This window comes from Gobio gobio (assembly GCF_949357685.1).
Source record: "Gobio gobio genome assembly, chromosome: 5".
Classification (NCBI taxonomy): domain Eukaryota; kingdom Metazoa; phylum Chordata; class Actinopteri; order Cypriniformes; family Gobionidae; genus Gobio; species Gobio gobio.
The window spans coordinates 59,233,706-59,260,496 of NC_137101.1; the positions used below are offsets into that span (position 1 = coordinate 59,233,706).

Here is a 26,791-nt window from a genome sequence, read left to right on the forward strand (position 1 = left end):
GAGATAGCCATTTTGTCTGCCTTGAGCCACGGATTCCAACGATATAAGACACTTGATCCTGGGACAATTGGTCTAAGAGTTATGAGCAATTTTGAACTTTTGGTTGCTGTAGCGCCACCTATGGGCCATTTGGGGTCATACTCTGATAGGTTGTCCCCAAGTTGAGGCCTACCATCTGGCCAGGTTTCATGTCTCTAGGCCTTACGGTTTGGCCTGCACGATGCGTTTTACGAATCCTTACAATTACAATAGGGTTTCAGCATTTCATGCTTGAATCCCTAATCAGCACAAATACAATAGGGTTTCAGCACTTCGTGCTTGAACCCCTAAAAATGACACTGGGGATATGATCTCACTGACGAAAATCACAGTATCTGCGTGCAACATATATGTTGCCCAACTCACTGGGAGAGCGACAAAAGAAAGTTGGCCAGACTCTCAAGTGTCTGCCTGCAAAAAGAAGCGTCATAAACACTACTTCAGAAGATACTTTAAAATGATCACCACTTATATTTTACTCCAGATAAATAACACCAACAGGGAATTTGTAACCCCCACTTAAGAAGATTTTGACCTTGGAAGGTTGAGTGAAGGGCTACGCAGTAGGGTTTTCTGGGTCATAATTTAAATCAGTCTATTAACTGGTTTAACAAATCTGCCAGTCCATTTTTTGACTGGGTGAGCTATTTCAGACGAAGGCTGAACCATGTTCTCAGGAACTCTATCAGGTGGTATTGACTCTTCTCTGTCATGTTCAACTTTCTCAATGTTCATATCAGAAGGGTCAGGTTTGGAATTCAGAAGTCCTTCATGATTCTTACTTTCAGCATCAGTTCTATCAAGGACATGCTCTGATTCTGGTCCAATACTAATTGAACAAACTGGAGGATTAACTGTTCCCTCAATTTAATCATCAGCATCCTCAACCTCATTTAAGGTAGTGTCGATCATGGTGTCATCAGTCTCGCAGTCTGACTTGGAATCATCGAAAGCTGGCTCTTTACTGTCTATAATGCTCTGATCATATTACCCCAGGTGCGATTGAACCTCTCGACTTGGCCATTGCCCATCGGGTGAGGTAGCTGTGGTTCATGATTTCTGCACACCAGCAATCTGCAATAGTTTTTTCAACCTGCTTTCGAAGTTCACTCCTTGGTCTGAGTGAATTCTTTGTGGAAATCCGTAGACACAAAATAACTCATCCCTTAAGTGATGAGTGACAGATTCTGACTGGTTCTTGCACAAGAAGGCATTTTCCATTTTGGTCAACTGGTCCGTCACCACTAATACATCAACGCTCTTTCCAGAAGAATCCTTGGCTGACCAGAAGTCTATACAGACTAATTCCAATGGTTCTGATGCTTTCTAAAGGAGCTCTTCCCTCAGGTTCAGGGGTTTTGCTGACCACGCAACGTTGACAACATCTCACATACTCTCAGGTGTCACCCAATACTTGAGCGAGCTCTTAACATATTATACTCCATCACGTCTACTGCGGTCTCAAAATTCTGGCCAGTTGATCATACCGAGAATATCCAAATCAACTGCAGGTGGTCGATCGTTTTCCTATTTAGCACCTAAACTCTGGAACAGTCTTCCTAACATTGTTCGGGAAGCAGACACACTCTGTCAGTTTAAATCTAGACTAAAAACACATCTCTTTACTGTGGCATACACATAAAACACTTTTTCAATGAAATGATTGTTAGGCTGCATTAACTAGGTCAGCCGGAACCGGGAACACTTCCCATTACACCTGATGTACTCGTTACATCATCAGAAGAATGGCATCTACGCTAATGATAGTCTCTCTGTTTTATCCCGAGGTTTACTGCAGTCAGCCGGATCCGGGCCGTATCCAGATCAGATGGTGGACCTGCGCCCAGAGAAGACCAACACAGGACCCTGAAGTGTCTGCAGAGACCGTGATTAGACTCCCCCTGCAACTGCCTCATCAACACGGCATCTCAATAAACCCGTCTCCGGCGTGTTGACTCAGAATGTTCGAATATTACAATTAAATAATACTTAAATCGATATGTCATCCTCAATAAACCCGTCTCCAGCGTGTTGCCTCCGATCATTCGAATATTGCACTTTAATAATTATTTAATCAACATCATCCTCAATAAACCCGTCTCCAGCATGTTGCCCCCGGTCCCTCGAATATTCTGATCTATTATGACCTCCGAGCTGTAAAACTGCCAGAATAATAATTATAATACGCTGTTTGTTAATTGGCCAGAGGAGAACTGGCACCCCGACTGAGCCTGGTTTCTCCCAAGGTTTATTTTTCTCCATTAGGTCACCTAATGGTGTTTTGGTTTCCTTGCCACTGTTGCCTCTGGCTTGGCGTGCTCAGTTGGGGACACTAAAATTTTTCAACTAAACATCGAAATACATCTAAATAATAAACTAAATTAACCATTTAAACTAAATTACTGATCAAATTATTGATCTAAAGCCCACACTGTCACTGTATGATACTTGAAATTTTTCCAGAATGGCTATACAGCTGAATAAAATTATGCTGCATTATTTTCCTGTTTAACACTGTAAAGCTGCTTTGAAACAATCTACATTGTTAAAAGCGCTATATAAATAAAGTTGACTTGACTTGACTTGACTTTCCAGACCAACCCACACTGTAAAAACGAACAAGTTCATTCAACTTAAAATAATTTGTAACCTGGCTGCCTTGAAATTTTGTGTTAAGCTAGCTAAGAAACTTAAGTTGTTTGCACATATATTGGAGTTCCTTAAACTTAAAATTAATCGTTGGGATAACAAAGATGAAGCTGACAAAATAGTCTGAGCAACTTTAATTTAAAAGTTTAATGAAAAAGTTTATTAGTTACTCCAACAAGACATTAAAAGTTCAATAAACTTAAATCCCAGTTGAGGCAACATACAATGAGTTACACCAACAAACTTTTTCTGCCATCTTAAGTTGTTTAAACTAAGTATCTTGTTGAGTCAATTTATAATTAATAGTTGTGCCAACAATGTAAAAATTGGCTTAACTACGCATTTTGTTGAATCAACTCATTTTTTTAAGGCAGCCAGGTTACTTTTTCAAGAATAGTTAGTTGTAGTTGGAATGTTAAGTTCATGCAACAGACTGAACTGCGAAATTTGCCCACACAACTCAAGTTTCTGTTTTCTAATACTACTACATAAAAATGATTCATTGACATAGAAGACTTTGCTGAATAATAGCAGAATGCTATTTTACTTTTTTATTTTCATTTAAAAATCGACAAAATAGATACAAAATTACATTTCATATTCACATTTCTCTTGTTGTGAAATATAAAAGCCTAAAGTGCTGTAGTTAAATTGCATTTTTTTTTAACTGCTGAAAATTGCCATTTCATAACGTTACATGAACATTTACCTAAAAAAAGTATGCAAATGAGCTTCAGTATACAAAAGAACTGTAAATATAGAAATAAAAAAATCTTCCTTAACGTAGAACAGCTTACTGCCTTAAAGGGATAGTTCACCCAAAAATGAAAATGTGATGGGGGTTTTTTTCTGCTTACCCCAAGGCCATTCAAGACGTAGGTGTCTTTGTTTCTTTAGGAGAACACAAATTAAGATTTTTAACTCCAACCGTTGCAGTATCCAGTTGTATAATGCATGTCAATGGTGTCAGTAGAGTATAAGAGCTATGAGAGTAAAAAACACATAGACATACGAATCCATATTAAACCCTGCGACTCGTGATGACACATTGATATCTTAAGACACGAAACCATCGGTTCCTGTGAGAAACCGAACGGTATTTGTTATTATTTTACCTCTGACCAGACGAATGTCATCAGGTCTCCAGACCGCCATTACTTCCAGCGAATAAGGTCAAAATACTGCCGTGATCATAGATATATATATATATATATATAGATTCCTCATTAGTGCCTGCGTGGAGCGGTCGAATGAAGAATCGTCTCGGTTACGGATGTAACCCTCGTTCCCTGAGGAGGGAACGGAGACGTAACGTTAGTGACTAACGAATGGGGGTTTCGCTTAGAAGCCTATCAACTTCGAGTTTTGAGAAAACGCCCAATGGCGTGCCAATGCCATGGGGCATGCGGAATTTGCATACGTAGCTCCGCCTCACTGCGTGAGTATATAAGGAAGTACGAGGCAATATCGCATTATGTTACCTGCTTGAGGAGCCAAGACTGAACTCCTGCGTTCCAGGCAACACAGCTGATGTGGCAAGGGGACGTTACGTCTCCGTTCCCTCCTCAGGGAACGAGGGTTACATCCGTAACCGAGACGTTCCCTTTCGTTCAGTCACTACGACGTAACGTTAGTGACTAACGAATGGGGGTCCCAATATAATCCCGCCACTCAGCCGTCTTCCAGCGCCCTGCGTAAGTGTGAGTTCCCTGTCGTAAGACTAGTACGGACGAAGGACTCCCACTTAACACAGGATTACCAAGGTACACTGGGAAGCATATCCCAGTGAGGGAATGCCAAGATGCCTACCCGTGGGGAGGACTTAAGAGACACATATGACCCGGAGGGGGTTGCATATGGAAGATCTCTAGGGTACCAGCCGAAGGTGGATTTTTAACCCTAGGGGTGGCGGGGACACGCCAAGGGAAGAAACCCGCTCACTGCGGAGACTTACGGTGAAATACACATGTGGGGGTCGCCAGAGGGAACCATGCACATGGGGCACCTGGCCGGACATGAGGGTCTGGGCTCGAGAGGGCAGACTGAACTGATGTCGGCGTCGACAGTGCTGGAGGAGCTCAGGGCTCTCGGGGAGCTCACCTGAGGAAATAATCGCACGTATCCAGTCCGTGGAGTGGAGTGGCGAGCAAGCGAAGACACCTGAGCCTGGCCCATCACCGGCCCCTCGGGGGGGCGAGTACATAGTCGGACACTGGCTCCACTCGGAGATTGTAGAATCTGGCGAATGTGTTGGGTGTCGCCCAGCCTGCAGCTCTGCAGATGTCTGCTAGCGAGGCGCCATGCGCTAGAGCCCAAGAGGAAGCCACACTCCGGGTGGAGTGTGCCCTCACACCAAGGGGACATGGTCGGCCTTGCTGCTGGTAAGCCAAAGCAATGGTGTCCACTATCCAGTGAGACAGCCTTTGCTTTGAGAGAGCACTTCCCTTCCGCTCTCCACCATAACAGACAAAGAGCTGGTCTGAGGTCCTGAAACACTGCGTCATGTCTACGTAGGCGCGGAGAGCGCGTACTGGACAGAGCAATGCCAAGGCTGGGTCTGCCTCCTCCAAAGGCAGCGCTTGCAGGTTCACCACCTGGTCCTTGAACGGAGTGGTGGGAACCTTGGGCACATATCCAGGCCGGGGTCTCAGGATCACGTGAGAGTTAGCCGGCCCGAACTCCAGGCACGCTTCGTCAACCGAAAATGCCTGCAGGTCCCCGACCCTCTTGACTGAGGCCAATGCGGTCAGCAGAGCCGTCTTCATAGACAGAAACTTAATATCGACCGACCGCAAAGGCTCAAAGGGAGGTCTCTGCAGAGCAGTTAGTACTACTGCGAGGTCCCAAGAGGGTACGAGAGGAGAGCGAGGAGGATTCAGTCTCCTAGCTCCCCTCAGGAACCTGATGACCAGGTCGTGCTGACTTACCTTTTTGTTCTCCAAGAGATCGTGGTGGGCAGATATTGCGGCCACATATACCTTGAGGGTGGAGGGAGACAGCCTTCGCTCCAGCCCCTCTTGGAGAAACTCAAGCACGGACCCGATCGGACATTTCCAGGGGTCTTCTTGGCGGGAAGAGCACCAGGTGACGAAGAGGTTCCACTTCAACGCATAGGCATGCCGAGTGGACTCTGCCCTAGCGGAAGTGATGGTGGCGACCACCGTAGGTGGTAGGCCACTCAAACCTGCCGGGTCCCGTCTAGGAGCCACACGTGGAGGTTCCAAAGGTCGGGACGCGGGTGCCAATGGGTGCCCCGTCTCTGAGTTAGGAGGTCCGGTCTCAGAGGAATAGGCCAGGGAGGGGCTGTCGCAAGGAGAATGAGTTCGGGGAACCAGGTCCGGCCGTGCCAGTACGGGGCGACCAAAAGGACCTGCTCCTTGTCCTCCCTGATCTTGCACAGAAGCTGTGCGAGTAGGCTCACTGGGGGAAACGCATATTTGCGTAGGCCCCGCGGCCAGCTGTGCGCCAGTGCATCCGTGCCGAGCGTGCCCTCGGTCAGGGAATAATACAGGCTGCAGTGGGAAGAGTCGTGGGAGGCAAACAGGTCTACCTGTGCGTCGCCGAACTGTTCCCAAATCAGCTGAACCGTCCGGGGATGGAGTCTCCATTCTCCCGGGAGAGGCTGAAACCGCGAGAGCTCGTCGGCTGCGTGGTTCAGGACTCCCGGAATATGGACAGCACGAAGGGACCTCAGGCGCTTCTGACTCCATAAGACGAGATGGCGGGCGAGTTGAGACATGCGGCGGGAGCGTAGACCGCCCTGGTGGTTGATGTACGCTACTACGGCCGTGTTGTCTGTCCGGACAAGCACATGTTGACCCTTCAGCAACGCTCGGAAGCGGTGCAGGGCGAACCGTACTGCCAGCAACTCGAGGCAATTGACATGCAGGAGGCGCTGGGGTCCTGTCCAGGAGCCCGCGGCTGCTTGTCCATTGCACATGGCACCCCAGCCCGTGGCAGAGGCATCCGTCGATACGACAACATGCCTGGAAACTCGTTCTAAGGGCACACCGGCCCGTAGAAAGCTGAGGTTCGACCACGGGGTGAGTGTCTGTAAGCAGGCCCGAGTCACTTGGATCCGGAGCGTGCCAGACTGCCATGCCCATCTCGGGACTCGATCGCGAAGCCAGTGCTGAAGCGGTCTCATATGAAGCAATCCGAGCGGCGTTACCGCGGCTGCAGATGCCATATGCCCCAGGAGCCTCTGAAAAAGTTTCAGTGGAACCGCATTCTTGCTCTCGATTTGTCGGAGGCAAGTCAGCAGAGACTGCGCGCGCTCGCTCGAAAGCTGCGCGTACATGGCGACCGAGTCGATCTCCATACCGAGAAAAGAGATCCTCTGCACTGGGCAGAGTTTGCTCTTCTCCCAGTTGACCCGAAGGCCCAGACGGGTTAAGTGGTGGAGAACCAGATCTCTGTGTCCGCAAACCTGCTCTCGAGAGTGGCCTAGTATGAGCCAGTCGTCGAGGTAGTTCAGGATGCGGACCCCGTGCTGCCAAAGGGGCGCAAGGGCTGCCTCGGCGATCTTCGTGAAGACGCGAGGGGACAGAGATAACCCGAATGGGAGAACTGCGTACTGGTATGCCCGCCCCTCGAAAGCAAACCGTAGGAACGGTCTGTGTCGAGGAAGGATGGAGACATGGAAGTAGGCGTCCTTCAGGTCGATCGCTGCAAACCAATCGTCCGGACGAACGCATTCGAAAAGGCGTTTCGCAGTCAACATCTTGAACGGAAGCCGGTGAAGGGATCGGTTCAAGATGCGAAGGTCCAGGATTGGCCGTAACCCACCGGTTTTCTTGGGTACAATGAAGTAGGGGCTGTAGAACCCCGACCTCATTTCGGCTGGAGGGACAGGCTCGATCGCACCCTTCGCCAGTAGAGTGGCAATCTCCGCACGCATGACGGGGGCATGGGCCCCGGTCACGGTATAGCGGACTCCCCTGTAACGGGGAGGAGCCTGCGCGAACTGAATCGCGTAGCCGAGCCTGACGGTCCGGGCAACCCAGCGGGACAGCCCCGGAAGCTGAAGCCAGGCTTCCAGAGACTGCACCAACGGGGTCATACGGACAGTAGGCGTACCCCGGGTGGGGCAGCGAGGCAGCGTTACCGGCGCGGACAGGGGAGGCTGTTGGGCGTCCCCGGGTCGGAGCACGGTTAACGGCTGCGCCCTGACAGAGGAGACCAGGGAAGGACTCGCGTTCCACGGGGGTCTGCTCTGCCAGGGGGCTGGCGACAGAGAGGGACGAGAGTGGCGTGACCCGAGGGTGGCGCGCACTGCCGTCACCGATCTCTGGGGGCTCAGGGATGGGTTTGTCAGTTCTTTCTTTAACCACATTAGGGTGCTACTGACCCGGGGGCCAGCAGCTGAACAAAAGATTCTCCCCCGGCCCTCCACCGGGGGAAGGAGCGGCCCTGCCGCCGTCTCCTGGAAAGAACTGCCCATCCCTGAGCCGTCCGCATCAGGAGCGCCGCTTAGCCTGGCGTTTCTTCGCGGGCTGCGGGGCTGGAGCGGACTGGGACGCCTTCCTGCGGCTGCCTCTGCGCGGCCCGGGTGGAGGCTGCTGCTTGGGTGGCGCAGAGGCGGAGGAAGCCGCGGGAGGACGTCCTCGGCGGCGAGCAGGCTGAGGCACCTGCGCGGGCGGTGGGGTGGAGGCAGCAGCTGACCGCCGGGGCAGGATGTATTTTATTGCCTCAGTCTGCTTCTGAGCGGCCGAGAACTGTTGGGCGAAGCTCTCGACCGCTCCGCCGAATAGCCCATCCTGTGATATGGGGGCGTCGAGGAAACGTGTTCGCTCGGCGTCGCGCATATCAGACAGGGTGAGCCATAAGTGTCTCTCCTGGACCACATTTGTGGACATCACCTGACCCAGGGAGCGCGCGGTCACCTTCGTCGCCCGGAGAGCGAGGTCGGTGGCGGCACGCAACTCATTGCTGAGCCCTGGATCAGCCCCTCTCTCGTGCATATCGCACAGCAACTTGGCTTGGTAAGCCTGAAGAGTTGCCATGGTATGCAAAGAAGCGGCGGCCTGCCCCGCAGCTCTATAGGACTTCGCCACCAGAGATGACGAAAACCTACAGGCCTTGGAGGGGTGCTTTGGGTCACCACGCCAGGACGAAGCGCTCTGTGGACACAGTTGCATCGCAACAGAACGTTCGACTGGGGGGACCCCAGTGTACCCATGAGCCGCGGCTCCATCGAGAGAGGTGAAGGCGGAAGAGGCCGCCAAACGTTCACGGGAAGACAACGGGGCCTTCCAGGAACGCGCGACCTCTTCATGCACCTCGGGGAAGAAAGGTATTGGAGGAGCGGCCGGACGGGTGTCCGAACGCGCCGCCCCCAAAAACCAATCATCCAACCGCGAACGCTCGGGCTGAGGCGGAGGGTTCCACTCCAGTCCAAGCGCTGCGGCGGCCCGAGAGAGCATGGCTGTCAATTCTGGGTCCGACTCGGGCAATGCTGGGACACCCGAAGGTGGCAGCACAGCCGAATCCTCATCCTCAGATGACTCCAGCCCACCTTGTGATGCGGCGATAGACATCACTTCCTCCTCCGCCGCGCCAAACGCCACAGTCGGGACAGCAGGAGCCGGCCCCGATGTAGACGCTTGAGCGCGGGCCGGGTCAAGTGCCTGAGAGGGGGGTGTGGGCCGAGGAACTAGCGTCGGAGCTTTATTCCACACCGTCACCCTCAGATCACCCTGGTCACCAGCCAAAGTGCCGCCTCCAGAGGAGACCGCAGATTGGGGGGGGACGGAGGGGACTCTCGTTCCGGCATCAGCACGGAATTCACGGAGTCTCGATCGTAACACTGAGATGGCCAGGTTCCCGCAGAGAGAACATGAGTCATCCACGAGCGCTGCCTGAGCGTGCTGAAAGCCCAAACACGTCACACAGCGCTCGTGCCCGTCGAAAGAAAAAAGCGATCTACCGCACCCAGAAGTGCACGGACGGAACATCCTGAAAAGGACGCGTCACGTGCAAGCTCTTTTATGAGAGGAAACTTCACAGTCGATGCCGAAGCGCCCAGGGAAACACACACCAGCTGGATGCAGACCACTGCACAGATCAGCAGGCAGGAAGTATGCGATCACTGGAACGCGCCGTCACACCAACACCGACTGGAAAGCTGCTCGTCTCGAAGAAGCTGACAGAGTCTCAGAAGGCTGTAGGAGTGAAGAGGTAGGTACTCTTGGCTCCGAAAGCAGAAACATAATGCGATATTGCCTCGTACTTCCTTATATACTCACGCAGTGAGGCGGAGCTACGTATGCAAATTCCGCATGCCCCATGGCATTGGCACGCCATTGGGCGTTTTCTCAAAACTCGAAGTTGATAGGCTTCTAAGCGAAACCCCCATTCGTTAGTCACTAACGTTACGTCGTAGTGACTGAACGAAAGGGAACTATGTATATATAACTATGATCACGCAGTATTTTGACCTTATTCGCTGGAAGTAATGGTGCTCTTCAGACCAGACCAGACATTCATCTCATCAGAGGTAAAATAATAGCATAAATACTGCTCGGTGTTTTGTGTCTTAAGACATGTGTCGTCACAAGTCGCAGGGTTTAATATGGATTTGTATGTCTATGTGTTTTACTCTCATAGTTGTCATACTCTAAACAGGCCCCAGTGACATGCATTATACAACTGGATACTGCAACGGTTGGTGTTAAAAAAAAAAATCTTCATTTGTGTTCTTCTGAAGAAACAAACACACCTACATCTTGGATGGCCTGGGGGTAAGCAGAAAAACCTCATTTTCATTTTTGGGTGAACTATCCCTTTAAAAGAGATGTAGTTAAATTGAAATGTTTTGATAACAGTAAGCAGCTGGAAATTGATATTACATAACATGTACATTTACATTTATCTTAAAAAATATGCAATATGCAAACTAGTTATAGTAGATAAAAGAATTGTAAATATAGAAATATAAAATTTCAGAAGATTTTAGAAATATAAAAATAGAAATATAGAACAGCTTACTGCCTTAAGTGCTTTAGTTAAATTGCAGATTAACAAAACAGTCATTCTACTAACATTTTTAGAACATCTGCAATTAAACTTTTTTTTTCTGTAACTTGCCCTACACTTTGCTTTGAAGCAGCTTGTTGCGGAGTCCATGAATCTTTGCAGAACAGCTGCCACTGCCGACGCCCATGAAAACTTTCTGGACCATCTCAAATGTGTACCTTAGTCCCTTGGGATAGTCTATATTAAGGCAGTACAAAAGACCAACGAGAGTAGAAAAGGCATCTGACACATCTCCTTGATCACGTATGACGATGCTCCCTTCCAGCACAACTGCAATGTCGGCTATCTCCTTTGCCAGTAGTGCTTGGCTGCTTCTGCCTTCCTCAGTCGAGAAGATGAGAAGACCAACATCAACTTCTTTTATTGCCTCTTGTTCGGAACCTGAAGTCTAAAGAACATAATGAAGTATTTAGTAATTAAATTATGACATGGGGCTGAGTAAATTATCAGCAAAAGTTTATTTAAAAGTCAACTAATCCTTTAATGTTATGAAGTGACGAGAATACTTTGTGGGCAAAAAAAACAAAACTTTCAGTAATTTCTTATTCCGATTTTATCAAAATATCTTAATTTGTGTTCTGAAGATGAGCGAAGGTCTTACAGGTTTACAAACAGTAAAGATTTTTATTTGAAATCATGGTCCTTGGTGATTCATTTCATTCAAAACAATGGCTACTGTCATATTAGGTATTAGTTTTGTTTTATCTGTATGCGTTTTTTTTTTTATTACTCTGAAGTGACGGTAGCTGGTATCACCTAGGACCACTGTTCAAAAAATACCTACTTCTTTGATGACCTGTAGCTGAGTAAGTTAATAGCAAATTTACTAAAACCTTTAAAGGGTTAGTTCACCAAAAAATGAAAATTCTGTCATTAATGACTTAATGACATGACCCTCATGTCGTTCGACACCCGTAAGACATCTTCTTAGAACCAGTTTCTACTTCCAGAAGTTCATCTTCTGAACACAAATGAAGATATTTTAGTGTAAATCCGATGGCTCAGAAAGGCCTCCATTGGCACAATGTACATTACACGCTCAAGACCCATAAAAGGTACTAAAGACGTCGTTACAAAGTCCATCTCACTACAGTGGTTCTACAATAACTTTATGAAGCGATGAGAATTAGTTTCTGTGCGCAAAACAACCCCCTAAATAACGACTTGTATAGTGATGATCGATTTCAAAACACTACATCATGAAGCTTCGATGCGTTATGAATCCTTCGAAGCTTCATGATGTAATGTTTTGAAAGTTATTGTAGAACCACTGTAGTGAGATGGACTTTGTAACATCTTTACTAGCTTTAATGGGTCTTGAGATTGCAAATTACATTGTGCCAATGGAGGCCTCACTGAGCCATCAAATTTCAACTCAAATATCTTTATTTGTGTTCTGAAGATAAACAGAGGTCTTACGGGTGTGGAATGATATGAGGGTCATTAATAATAGAATTTAAATTTTTGGGTGAACTAACCCTTTGATAAATGTTTTTTTTTTTACTGTGACAACAGTTAACAATGTCATAAACTCAATCAATTCACGCACCTCACAGACACGGATGAAACTGTTGGGATCCTCATTTAGGTAATATAAATGCTGCGTTGATTGGCAGAAGAAAATGTGCAGAACTTGCAGATCCGGTTCATGTGACTTACAAGACAGGTTGCTCCGTAGTACTCAGTACAGCCACTAACTCTGAAGAAAAAGAAAATCAAAGTCAGTCTGACATCTCCATACTTTTGAGTTTGTACATTACAGCTGGAGGTGTAATATTGTAGAAATGTGTAATATTGATTTATAAAACAGTTCAACATACAAAACATTAATGTGTACCTTGAATGCAATGCAAGTCGCTTTGGATAAAATGCGCCTGCCAAATGCATAAATGTAAATGTAACATTATTATGTTAGATGCATGTGATCATGTGTTGGAGATTAAGATTTTGTAAATTAAGTGGTAACGTTTAAAAGTAACATTTTTAATTAAGGTCCGTTCACACAGAACTTGTTTTTCAGGTTTGAAAGAGGCGCCCTGCAAAACGCTTAACGTGGCTTAATGTACAGTGTTATTAAAAAGACCAAACTCAGGAAATATAATAATAATGAAGTATACTATGTTCAAAAAATCGGAAGAGACCGGAATATGAACGCAGCGCATTTAATTACACGTTAAGCGTTTTCCTCCCATAGAAACCCATTATAAAAAAACGCTTAACGTGTAATTGAATGTGTTGTGTTCATATTCCGGGCTCATCTGATTTTTTGCACATAGTATGCTTCATTATTCGCGTTTTAGAATTTCCCCACTGCACTGCCTTTTTTGGTTGACTTATTTTTTTTTTTCCTTTAGAAAATAGCAGTGTGCTCAGTTTTTGAAGGGTGCGTCTCAATCAGTTCCCTGGTTCAGTAGTCAGGGCACTGATCAGGACATAAGTCAATGGGCTGATCCCTGATCAGTGCCCTGACTACTGAACTAGGGAGCTGATTGAGGCAGCCTTAATGTCTCTAGGCAACCGCTGTCCTGTCAGTCTAATCAAGGTAATGGTCACCACAACGCAAGACCCGCCTTTCCATTCATTTCATTGGAACTTCAGCACTCAGAGCGCTCCTTCTAGCGCGAAGCTCTAGGCGCGCAAAAGCAGCGCGCATAACGCTCTCTGCAAACCGACATCTATTCAAAAAAGGCTCTCGCTGCAAAAACGCGTTCTGTGTGTTCTGCCTCGGCGCTCGTCGATATCAAAAATGACTGAGATGGCCAATCAAATCAAAGCAGGCGGGGTTTTCGTTCTCTTGTCTCGTGCAGCCTTCACACAGACAAAGCACTTAAATATATCACTTAATGCCATGACTCTATTCTTTCCGGTGAAATCACTAAACAAAATGCCTACAAACGTGTCCATGCTCTTAATATACATTCATTGAACATCTTTGATTTTAATGAAGAAAAAAAATTTGAGGGCGGATTAGAATCTTCAACCTTTGACACTATGAGCACTACCACAATACCACTAGACCACTACGGAATTCATGTAAAATGAGAATATAATAAGTTAAGTGAATTAATTCTTAATTTGTTGACACAATTTAATTATCGTAGAACGAGTTGTACATTCGTGGCCACTATAACTTAGTGTTTTTCACATGACATGCAGACAAAAATATATTTATTGCGGCCACCAACAACCCTGTGTAATATGTATCTAGTTTACACTCAATTTAGCAAGCATTTTCATAAAATAAGAGAGTTAGAAGTTCGTTCTTACCTCAGAAACTCTTGATCCAAAATGGCAGTTTCTGGCGCGTGCTGTGGAGGGCTTGTAGGAGAGATCGGCGGGGTTTCCCGATGTATTTATGCAGGGGCCGCTCATACAACTAAGAAATCTATGTTGGCCGAACTACTCTGATTAAACGGAGTAGTTGGGCACTGGTAAACTTAATATCTTAAGTATACTCAACATTTTAGTTGAACTGACTTATGAAAATTAGTTGAGGTAGCAAAAGCCTCAAATCCTTTTTTACAGTGCATGAAAATCTTCAATGTTCTTCCTTGCCCTTTATGGCCTGCCTCATCGTGGATGCCACACAAGACTTCACTTACCAACGAACCAGGAACAATAAACTGGTAACGTGTAAACGTAGTCACTGGATCCTTGCAGACACGGTAGAGTATGCCATCCAACATATTTAATCTGTCCCATTGCTTCAACAGTTTCAAGGCCTTGTAAGGTTCTTTGGCTCTTTCTCTCTGAGATGGTCTCCTACCTCTGCACACAATGAAGCGAACCCTTGAAAGCACATGGTCATCTTCTTGCTTCTTTCAAAGCTCTTCCAATGAGTAGACAGGTAAGGAGTTCTGACCAGAAGGCATCATCTGTTGTATTTATTGAGCAAGCCAGGAAATGACTCTCCCTTCTGCTCCCGCTTCTCACTTATCATGAGCTTCAAAGACAGCAGAGACCTGATCGGAAGACAAGCAATATTTCTCTAATGAATGTCCTACACACTGGGTATTTGCACTGAGTCTAAACGAATCCTGTTCTGCATCTTCTTTTATCTTTTCAGACTGTTCTAGTAGAAGGTCACAAGGCTCTGCCACATCTCTGATTCGACTGGGAACAAGCAACTGACGGCTTAGAGCATCTGCAACCACATTCTTGGTACCAGGTATGTACTGGATGTCGATGTTGTACAAGGCCAACTTAGCTACCCACCTCTGTTCGCACGCGTCTAGTTTTGACTTTGTAAAAATGTAGGTCAATGGATTATTGTCTGTCCAGACTGTGAAAGAGTGTCCCTTTAGCCAATGGCTAAATTTATCGCAGACAGACCATTTCAATGCCAAAAACTTAAAGTGGTGTGCAGGGTCGTTAGACTGAGCTCTTGTAAGTGCCTTACTTGCAAAGGCGGCAGGTCATGCCTAGGACTCTCCTGCAGGGACTTGTGATAGTACTGCTCCTATACCATCTAAAGAGGCATCTGTAGAGAGGATGAATGGCAGAGTGAAATCGGGATGTGCGAAACACTACGGACCTCACAAGGGCCGTCTTAAACTGTTCAAAGGATAGAACACATTCTCTAGTCCAATCCGATGGGCTGTGTTTACTGAAAACAGCACCACCTTTTGAGAAACCCTTTTTCCCTTTGGCAGCAGCTGTTAGTGAAAAGAGTGGTTTGGCAATGCTGGAACAGTTAGGTATGAATCGCTGGTAATACATGACCATACCCAAAAAGGACTTGATCTTTCTTTGGGAAGGTGAGGCCCCATCATCCATCATAAGATCCTTTTCAGTGACTGTGGTAATAGCTGCGATTTTCCAAGTAACTGGTAATCTCAATTTTTGAGATCATCCAAGTAACACAGCAGGGTAAGGACATTTTGGTCGCCAAATACACTCATAAGCCACATGAAACTTGCTCGGCTATTACATAGTCTTTGCGGAAGACGGTTGAACTCGTAGAGTCCTAGTGGTGTGGTAAAGGCTGTAAGTTTCAGACATGGAGATGTTGTAGAACCCAGACGTGAGGTCCATTGTGCTGAATAACGCATTCCCTCCCAAGGCAGCAAGGCAATCGGTTTGATGTGTGAATTCAGCCATCGGTAATCAACACAGATACGGAGGTCCCCACTCTTCTTCCACACAAGAACCAAGGGAGAGGCCCACTCACTGCTGGATTTACGAATGATGTCATGCTCTTCCATCTCTGACAGTACTTGTCATAACTTCTGATGACGTCGAGAAGGTAGCCGGAAAGGTTGGTTGTCAGACAGATGCTATGCACAAAGGCAATAACTGGCTTTTCCATTGAGGTGACACTTCGCAAGAGTCTGCCCAAGTCACTCAGTCCGATCTTCTGCAAGATATTATGGAAATCTGAGTTGGATGGTTCATCATGCACAGTTTGACTCTGAGCTTTAACGGTCTCGAATGGTTGCTTTGCATCCACTTCCAGGTCTTCCAAAGCCACACAAGGAGAAACACTGACTACCTTTGAACTTTTCCTCAAAGTGATGGGCTTGTCATATGGGTTAATCATCCTAACTGGCACCCACCTATCAGCGGTCATGGAAACCACCACACGTCCCGCAATGACATCCTTCTTATGGGTTAGTGACCCAGTTGGTTCTATAAACACCGCACTACCCTCTGAAATAGGTGTTTTAGGAGGGAGCTTGGCCCACACCAAGTGCTCCTGCTTTGGCAGAAACACGACGGCTTGAACTAATTTGGCAGCTCCGGTGATGTCAGGCGTCTCATCACCACTCCATCTGTAAAGACCAGAAAGTATGTTAAGGAACTGTTCAGCTTCAGCATCTTCCGTCGATTCAGGCCAATTCACAACACGCCAGTATGAAGGGTCCAGCTTAAACTGGCTCACGATGAATTTAAGGATGTTGGTACCCAATCAACTCATCCAGTTGTCCTGCAACAACCAGCGTGGGTACACTGACTTCATACTCGTACACTTTCATCTTAAGCTGGTAAGTACACTTTGGCGCAACCTGCACTCCACCACATCCAACCAGCATAATATTGGGCTGCATTTCGCACTGCATTGCATCATCTGTAGAGCGGTTTGGACAGTATGCAAACTGGAGCGGGTCGAGTGTGTTGGGGAGGCTGGTTTTTATGTGGTGCATGACTAACCTCTCAAAGCACTTCATCATGATTGGAGTCAGTGCTATGGGACGGTAGTAGTTCAGACAGGATTTCTTTGGTACCGGTATGATGGTAGTGGGTTTGAGACGTGGGGATGACTGCCTGGCTCAGCGAGGTGTTGAAGATGTCTGTTAGGACATCTGTCAGCTGTGCAGCACAGTCTCTCAGTACATGGCCAGGTATGTTGTCAGGACCCACAGCCTTGCATGGGTTAATCCTAAATAGGGTCTTTCTTACATCGGCTGGAGACAGACAGAGAGCCTGGTCGGTGTGGGATTCTGCGAGCGTACGTTTGACAGCATGAGTGTTGGTATAGCTGGTCTTGTTGTGTTAACCTGTAGCCTAGCTTGTACACCTCCATGCTTGCCGTGTTTCTGTCTTCTCTCCTCTCCTGTTTAATTGATAAAGACATTTTGTTTGACAAGCTCATTAAAATAGGCAAATCTTATCCAAAGCTAGCCATGGGCGTTTACTTCCAAGTCTTCAGTGCGGCACGTGTAACCCCCTCTTTCTGGTTCGTTCTTTTTGTTTCGACACTCCCGAGAAGGACCACATGGAGAAGTAGGCTGAGCTCACTCATCGTGTTTACTGGACTGAAATACATGAAATGACACCAAAAAGACGTGATATACAGCTCATCCGGTCACACAATGTTCTCCTCAACAGCTTAATGTGACTGAAGCAACAGTTCAACAAGCAATAAACCAAGTTTTCACTTAATTAGGAGCTCAATTTCTTTTTCAGTTTTTTTTCTGAACATAGAAAACGTAACATCATACAAACATAAGTGCATAATACCTGAAATACATGAAATGACACCAAAAATACGAGATATATCACACAACTGCCAGAAACAAATGCACATGTGAAATTAAGCAATGAGAAAATACAGAGACAGAAACACAACAAATACTAGGTGCTCCTAATACACTCGACAGGGAGTTCAGTATAAAACATCAATTATCCATCAACCCTATATCTCTTATAACTCAAATATGATATAAAACATTTTTAAAAGAACAATTTTGACCCTAAAAGATCATAAATCTAAAAATTAATCTCTGACAATATTATATTTGTTTGACCAGACAGAGATTTTACACCTACCGTTGTCCTCAACAGCTTAATGCGACTGAGGAGAAAATGAGAAAATGGCCAACTCTGATCATAGTTTACCCTAGTCGCCTGTAGGTGTCCCCTTTCTTCTAGATGCACTTAATACATTCTATTGGAAGTAAATATTTTAGAATTATTATAAGATGAACAAACATTTTGCCACAATTCATTACAATTTTCAGACCCACTTTATATTAGGTGGCCTTAACAACTATGTACTAACATTTTAATTAATCATTTGATACAATGCATTTATTGTGTACATACATGTTTTTACATTGTACTTACATTTTAAAAAATACCTGCATGTAATTACGTCTGTAATTAATTTCTGTAGTTACATTTGTAATTTAGTTGGCACTTCCCTTACACCTAACCCTACCCTTAAACTTACCCATATCACCACACCTGTCCCTATCTCTACCCGTATCCCACCTCAATATCAGCAAAAGTGTTTTGCAATACAATTTGAACACAGTAAGTACATTGTACTTATTTTTTGATGTAAGTACATAGTACTTAAGGTCACCTAATATAAAGTGGGGCCCAATTTTCTTTTCCCTGTTACACACGCCCATAAAAACCAAGCGTTTCTTGAGGGATCCTCAAAACCAGGGAAGAAAATAGCCTATTACTTATTCATTGTAAAAACCACCCAAACATCATAAGTTGACCTCAGACAACAGTATAATTTTTCTTAAAAGTGAGTTCATGAACCCTTTAATGTCTTAGTGTGTGTTTGGGTCATAATTTAGACTTTATTAAATCTAATTGCAGCTTTTTATCTCATAATTAGGACTTTTAATCATAATATACATTTTTTTAAGTCATAATTTTGACTTTAAATCCTACATTTAGAATTTTTATCTCTGAATTTTTAAAGTCCTAATTTCAACTTTTCATCTCACAATGACTTAGCGTGTCACTTTTTATCTCACTATTATGACTTTTTAAATCATATTTTTGACTTTTTATCTAATAATGAGGACATTTAAAATCATATTTTCAACTATCTCTTAATTATGACTTTATGATAATTGAAATGAGCTGATCGGTATAGGTAATATAGTAATAATATAGTTGAATATTTAGTGCCCCCAACTGATTTGGCCCCAACAAAGCCAAAGGCGACTGTGGCAAGGAACCAAAACTCCATCATAATGGAGAAAAAAACCTTGGGAGAAACCAGGCTCAGTCTGGGTTAGTCAGAAGTCATATTTAACAGTTTTGCAGCAAGATATTTTTGTGACCAGGACTTTTATTTTGGTCTGGTGGTGTGACATCATAAGGTTGCGCCGCACTCCTGCATCTGTTGTGATTCGGCTGAAGAAAGGTTTGTGTTTTAAGCATTCATCATTAAATCGGCTTTAAAGTTTTACAGAGTGCACAGAGGAACACAGAGTGGATTATTTATTATTAAATGTAACATTGCATTGCTTTATCTAACATTTAGTTGCGTTGTGTGAGCAAAATAACAGAATGAAAACACAAAAGGAGTACCAGAAAATAGCAAAGGTGAGTCACACAGTTTATAATTCAGTCTCTCGATTTCTACAATCATTAAATACCTAAACTGTCTAAAATATATAATGTCTGTATAATCTGGGTTCCTTTATTAATTTGTAGTGCTAGTTTTGAGTGTTTGATGCATGGTGATTGAGACGCTCTCAGAGATTTAGTTTGGACTTATTCTCATCTTAAACAGGACAAACACACAGAAAAACTCATGGTGAAGTGACAATAAAGATGGCGTTTATTAAAGAAGAGACTGAAGACCTGAAGATTGAAGAAGTCTTCAGTTTGAAAGAAGAAGAAACTGAGGAACAAACTATGAAAGAGGAGAGTGAAGACCTGAAGATTGAAGAAGTATTCAGTTTGGAACATGAAGAAACTGAGGAACAAACAGGTTGGTTTAATTCTCAAAGCTGAACTCACTCATTTGATCCTTATTCAAATGTCCAGCTCTACAGAAATTAATTTTATATAAATATAATAACTTAAAAGTTATCTAATGTTGTTTTTCGCCATTTCTTGGCAAAGTATCTGTCAAATTAACTAAAAACAAGTGCGATATGGATAACAAAGGCCTTCTGAAGCGAAGTGGCTCGTTTGTGTAAAAAAAATATCCATATTTAAAACTTTATAGACTAAAATAACTTGCTTCCGTCGTTCAGCTTTACTCAAGTCGACTTGCAGCGAAAGAGTAACCCCTGACGCAGGAGTTTTTGTTCAGAAAAATTGTGTTATGAGTTATTTGACTCATTGAAATGTTTGTCTGAGAAAAAAATATGTGTGCCAACGTCGTCTCATATTATTGATGTTACTCATTGCAGGAAATGTTCAATCAAATCCAGGTCCTAAACCTGAATGTTTGTATGTTCCTTCCGAGTTTTCAAGTCGTCCTGGTTTGAAAGTTGTTTATTTGAATGTCCGTAGTTTGATGCCTAAAATTGCCATTGATGGTTACAATATATTTCGTGTAGCTGGGAAGAGCAAAGGAGGGGGTGTTGTTATATTCATATTTCCAAATATTTAACAACTATTATGGACAATTATCATCCTATCTCAAAACTCTCAGTATTAGCCAACATTTTTGAGTCATTAGTTTGTGATCAGTTAAAGGATTTTTTAACAGTAAATAATATTCTTACTTCTTCTCAATCAGGTTTCAGGAAAGGGTATAACACCATCACAAGCAGCTACAAAGGCAGTTGATTATATTGATAGTGCTATTGATTGTAAAGAATCTTGTGCAGCTTTATTAGTATTATATATTACATTGATCTCTCAAAAGCTTTTGATATGGTTTATCACACCATTTTGTTAAAATGTCTGTCTAAAATTGGGATGTCTTAAAATGTTATTGAATGGTTTAAAAATTATCTGTCTAGTAGATATCAACATGTCACTTGTGAAGGCATTATGTCAGGGGAGGCAGAACTAACAGTTGGAGTCCCTCAAGCTTCCATATTAGGGCCTTTGTTGTAGATTTATTTAGATTGTTTACTCCTACAAATGCATATGCAATAAGGTCAGCTGCAAAAATAACCCTGTCCACGCCTTTTCAGTGCTAATTTATCACTGCGTGTCTTTAGTAAATCCTGACAGTAGTTTATTAAAGCCACAAGAGGGTTTACGCTGGCGCAAGCTGTTAGTAAATCTGGCCCTTAATGTTTTACTTGTCTAAATGTTTTGATGTCTGTTGCTTTGTGGCACTAAACTGGATATTGTTTTTGTGTTTGTGTTTTTTTTTTTTTTTCACCTTAGACCTGATGGCATTGAAAGAGGAGAGTCAAGATCTGAATGAAATGGAAGAGAAAGATCAATATAAGAGGCATTATGTCATAACGGAAGAAACATCTTTTAGTTGCTCACAGACTGAAAAGACTTCAGGAAAAAGGGCTCAAATGAAAGGGACTGAAAGTTATTACACCAGCCAACAGTGTGGAATAAGTTTCAATCAGCATGCAAAGCTTGAAGTCCACATGAGAGTTCACACTAGAGAGAAGCCTTACACATGTCCTCAGTGTGGAAAGAGTTTAACTCAAAAAGGAAACCTTAAAGTCCACATGAGAATTCACACTGGGGAGAAGCCATACAAGTGCCAACAATGTGGAAAGTGTTTCAAACATAAAGGAAACCTTACAGTCCACATGAAAATTCACACTGGAGAGAAGTCTTACACCTGCCAACAGTGTGGGAAGAGTTTCAATGAAAAAGGAAACCTTGAAAAGCACATGAGAATTCACACTGGAGAAAAGTCTTTCACGTGCCAACAATGTGGAAAGAGTTTCAGTCATCATGCCAACCTTAAAGTCCACATGAGAATTCACACCGGAGAAAAGCCGTTTACATGTCAACAGTGTGGAAAGAGTTTCACTCATCATGTCAACCTTAAAGCCCACATGAGAATTCACACGGGAGAGACCCCTTTCACTTGCCAGCAGTGTGGAAAGAGCTTCACTGATAAAGGAAAACTTAAAGTCCACATGAGAGTTCACACTGGAGAGAAGCCTTTCACCTGCAAACAGTGTGGAGTATGTTTCACGCAAAAAGGACACCTTAATAAGCACATGAGAGTTCACACTGGAGAGAAGCCTTAGGCCTGCCAACAGTGTGGAAAGTGTTTCGATCTACTTAAAAACCTTAAAATCCACATGGCAATTCACACTGGAGAGAGCCCTCCCAGCCAACTCACTGAACGGATGGCCAGTCCATCACTGGGCTTACATACAGACACTAATGTACCTCTGTTGCATGTCTTTGAACTGTGGTGGGAACTGGAGTACCTGGGCGAAACCACACTGACACAGAGAACCGGCTAACTCCTGACTCAGCCGGGACTCGAACCAGGGATAAAAATAGATACAATGTAAGTGTAAGGCAGTGTATTGTGTTGTCCACAAGATGTCGCTATAACGCTGTTGTGTTAAGACATATTCTAGTGCCTTACAGTAGCGTTGATAAGCTCTTCAGTTCATGTTATCAACACTATAAGTAAGCCATGTTAACGATAGTGGAGGGTGCAATGTAAAATATCTTTGTTGTTATCACACTAAAGTTCAGTTTATTGAGATATTATGTGATTAAATTGTTAAAGACCTAAATGCAGAGAAATATGGAGAGTTAAAATGTTTGTAATTTCTTTTAAATGTGATTAATATGTGGTGGCTAATGCAAAGCTATCTATTATAATCAGTGTTGGGGACGTTACTTTAAAAAAGTAATTAGTTTAAGTTACTTCTTACAAATAGTAACTGAGTTACATCATTATAAAAGTAACTAATAACCAGGGAAAGTAACTACTGCGTTACTTTTTTGTTTTGTTTTTCAAAACTTGGATGCCCCCAATATTAAATATGTTAAATTAATGAATTGGACACTAAATAGAATAAATTATTATTATAAAACATTGTACATTCATGTACACTATTGTAATGTTGCTGTGGGACAATGTAAGAGACACCTATCAAATTCAATACATTATTGTAAATATTATCAGTGGGCCTACTGTAGTGTAAATATTATCAGTACTATAGGCTACTACTCCTTTGGTAGTGGAGCTCATGTTATCACCTGGGTTTTTAGCCTCTAATTTTGTGGCGGCATGTGATGATGTGAGGCGCTTAATTAGATTAGAATTACTTGCCACCGACGTGGAGAGACTCTTTCTTCCTGGGCATAAGTTGCACGTTACATAAACATTCTTACATTTCACCTCAACGAGGGAAAAGTAGCGCTAATACTTCCAGTTAGCGAAAGCTACCTTTGAAGTCGTTGGACTTGGTGTGTGTGACTGTGCATATGCGTGTGTGTGTGTGTGAACTCAACCTATCAACCTCAACCTTGTCTCCCACCAATCATCATCAGTTATGTGTACCACCCCACCCACTCCCCAACACGCATGGCATGCACACCCGCACACACACACCAACCAGAGAAAAAAAAAACGTTGCAGGTCCGACTGACAGAGAGCCTGTTCGGATGAAAACCGCTTCATTGAGCTCAATTATAGTAACGACGCGTTTTTTTTCTCAGTAACCACAGCGTTGTAACGGGAGAAACAGTAATTGGTTTGATTACTCGTTACTGAATAAAATTATTCCGTTAGTAACGCCGTTTATCTATAGCGCCGTTATTCCCATCACTGATTATAATAGAAGCAGTGAGAGCTTGCTATTGAGTTACATGTGCATTGAAATGTACTTTGATAGTTTAAAACTTAAGCTGAGTTCATGTTATCAATGCTATCGATGCCGTGCTGTGAATAAACGGTCAAGCCACAATCCCGAACCCCTCTGTGTCCTTGTCCCCTTCCTCTACCACCGCCCACGAACATACACAATACAGTGCAGAGTAGTAGCGGCAGTGCTGGAGACCAGTAAGCATGCAGAGAGAGAGAGAGAGGGCTACATACGCAATACATTTCTTATCTCATCGGACTCTAAGTTTGAAAGGTGTCTAGGCATGCTGTAGTATTTACGGATGCATCTGCCACCGGCTGGGGTGCCACCTACAACGGGCATGTAATCTTGGGTCTGTGGACGGGGCCCCAACTGTATTGGCATATCGACTGCCTCGAATGTCTTGCGTTGGGCCGCCTCAAGGGGGCGCTACATGGCACGAACGTACTTGTTCATACAGACAGCACTGCAACCGCTGCGTACATCAACCATCAAGGTGGTCTGCTCTCCCGCCGCAAGTTACAACCCACCCACCATCTTCTCTGGAGTCAGAATCATCTGAGGTTACTTTGTACTACTCGCATCCCTGGTGTGCTCAATCGTGCTTCCTCTCTGGAAACTCCATATCTAGTCCTTGGACGGGACGCAGAAGTTCTAGGTGGCCTGCCCTACAATCGGTGGTAGACACCATCACTTCCGCTAGAGCCCCCTCTATGAGGCGCCTCTATGTGTTGAAGTGGTACCTGTCCGTTGAGTGGTGTTCTTCCCTTTTTCCTGCAAGGTGGGTTAGAGCGAAGGTTGTCCACCTCCACTCTAAAAGTGTATGTTGCCGTAGTCCATAGGAAGGCACAGCCTAATCGTCAGGTTCCTCAGAGGCGCAAGAAGGTTGAATCTTCTTCATCCTATCTCGATTCCCCTTTTGGGACCTGTCTCTAGTGCTCATGGCACTTCAAAGTCCTTCCTTTGAACCTTTGCAGTCAGCTGAGTTGAGGATTCTGTTGTTGAAGACAATACTTCTAACTGCATTTGCTTCCATCAAGGGGGTAGCTTATGTGCCCAAGGTTCCTACCACTCCCTTCAGGGACCAGGTGGTAAACCTGCCAGCGCTGCCTTCTAAAGAGGCAGACCCAGCCCTAGCTTTTCTCTGGATGCTATTGTCTTGGCGTACTAATCTCAAGACGTGCCTTGCCTGTTCGGGTTGCGAGCTGAATAGGTCTGTTCTGAATAGGCCTACCGTAATATATAAAGGATTTGTTGCTAAAATAACCTAGGCTATAGTTCTTATAATATCTGTTAAGGTTTAGTGTTATTAGCTGGTATTTAATATTTTATTCAATATAATTACGGGGTTAACAGGTGTTTTTGAAGTAAGACTAATTTTCTAATTTCTCCTTCATGAGATAATTTCTTTTCTTGGCTGGGTTATGTCTCTCCATGTCGTAAACTCTTGGGGCAAGGCTTCTAACTCTGAATTTTTAATGACAATTGTTTTCAGTTACTACATTTATCAACGTACTATCATTCATATTGGTGGCATACGAATGTTTCTTGAATTACACAAGAACCCTATCGTAAGATGATTTCTGTGCTTTTTTACGTTATGTTGATAAATGAGGCTCATTGTGTTTGTCTATACTTGTGACTTTATGACCAATTAATGCAGAAGTTAACTTAACAACTTAAAACAACTTGCCACTTTATGAGAGCATTTTTACTAGTGTTTACATCATAGTTATATGTGTGTAACATTTAGATGCCACCCATACACGAAAAACGAGCCAATCTCTTGTGTGTACATAAGCAACTTGCGCTCTGGCAGAGTCTCGAATAAACGCATCCAAACAAAGTAAAGTCTGTCTTTAATCCAATCCTAAGTAGCCTCTGGAGGACGCACAACGCAATGCTCCAACAAAAATGTTTGTTACAAGGCTGAAAGGCGGAATCCATGGTATTCTGAATTAAAGTTTATTTTGACTTGCAATCTTTGCACATATCTTTGGCCTGCTCAGTTGGGTCTGAAGACAATATTCAGAAATTATCAATTAAACTGCACTGATAATTTCATATGAGAACATAAGCTGAATAACTGAACTGAACTGAGCTGAATAATGACCCAATGTTTTGTTGTAGAGCTTCAAAATACAACTGACCAACTGATTTAATGACGACACATAATAATAGCATTTAACATCATAATTACATTTAAAGGTCCCATGGCATGAAATTTTCATTTTATTAGGTTTTTCAACATTAATATGAGTTCCCCTTGCCTGAATATTGTCCCCAAGTGGATAGAAATGTTGATCTGTGTAAAACCGAGTTCTGGCTGTCTTTCTCTGCCTTTGAGAAAATGACAGGCCAGACGAGTCAATCCTGAAGTCTCCTGGTTTGATGTCCAAGCAGGAACGGTTCCCTCCCTTTCCTCCGCCCAGAGAATCTGGCACGCCCATGCAAACTCGAGAGATCATGGGTTGTGAACGAGTGAACGCTGCAGTTTCTCAGTGTTTGGATGTACAAATGAAAACAGAAGTCTTTTTTCAGTTCCTTCTGATCTGTGATCAGTGATTTCTGATGTGTAGCTAATTATTTATTATTCATGCACACGCAGCGGCTTCTCTCTCTCCCGACAGAACGGTGTTTTCTATCTTGTGAGTCAGTGTTTTTGTACGTCCTCGTCGCGTCTATCGGTTCTAAAATGTGCATACAGTCATGAGTTTCTGCTCAACATCGGCAGAGTCAGATCTTTAGAGATAAACCCCACACACGCCGAAGCTCGGGCTGCACTGGCCGTTGGCCTTCAACATCCCCGACCCCCAGTACTGCATCTGGCCCACAGCGGAGGCACCAAACGCGGCGTGAGATTAAGCAGAAGGGGGGTAAGCGTGAGCATATCCGGGCTAGCCAGCCTAGCCCCACAATAAACTGGATTACATTCGATTACTGCTGTTGTGTCTTTGTTTGCGCTGTGTACTCAACGCGCGTCACTGACGCTTTTATTTTATTTTAAAAATAATGCTTTAATCAACACTTACTCGTAACTCGTTCATCTCGACAGCTGTAATGGTACTTTGCATGTGTTACAAAGTTGGTAATAATGATGAAGA

The 26,791-nt window shown here is 44.2% G+C and overlaps 1 protein-coding gene across 1 annotated transcript; it reads left to right on the forward strand.

Moving 5' to 3' along the window:
* The first annotated feature begins 19,312 nt into the window (after positions 1–19,312).
* Positions 19,313–25,520, forward strand: LOC307126690 (uncharacterized protein). The gene is made up of 3 exons (XM_079817333.1): positions 19,313–19,336; positions 19,709–19,909; positions 21,271–25,520. The coding sequence occupies exons 2-3, from the start codon at positions 19,750–19,752 to the stop codon at positions 22,104–22,106; spliced, it is 996 nt and encodes a 331-aa protein (XP_079673459.1). The 5' UTR covers positions 19,313–19,336; positions 19,709–19,749; the 3' UTR covers positions 22,107–25,520.
* Positions 25,521–26,791: the final 1,271 nt, after the last annotated feature.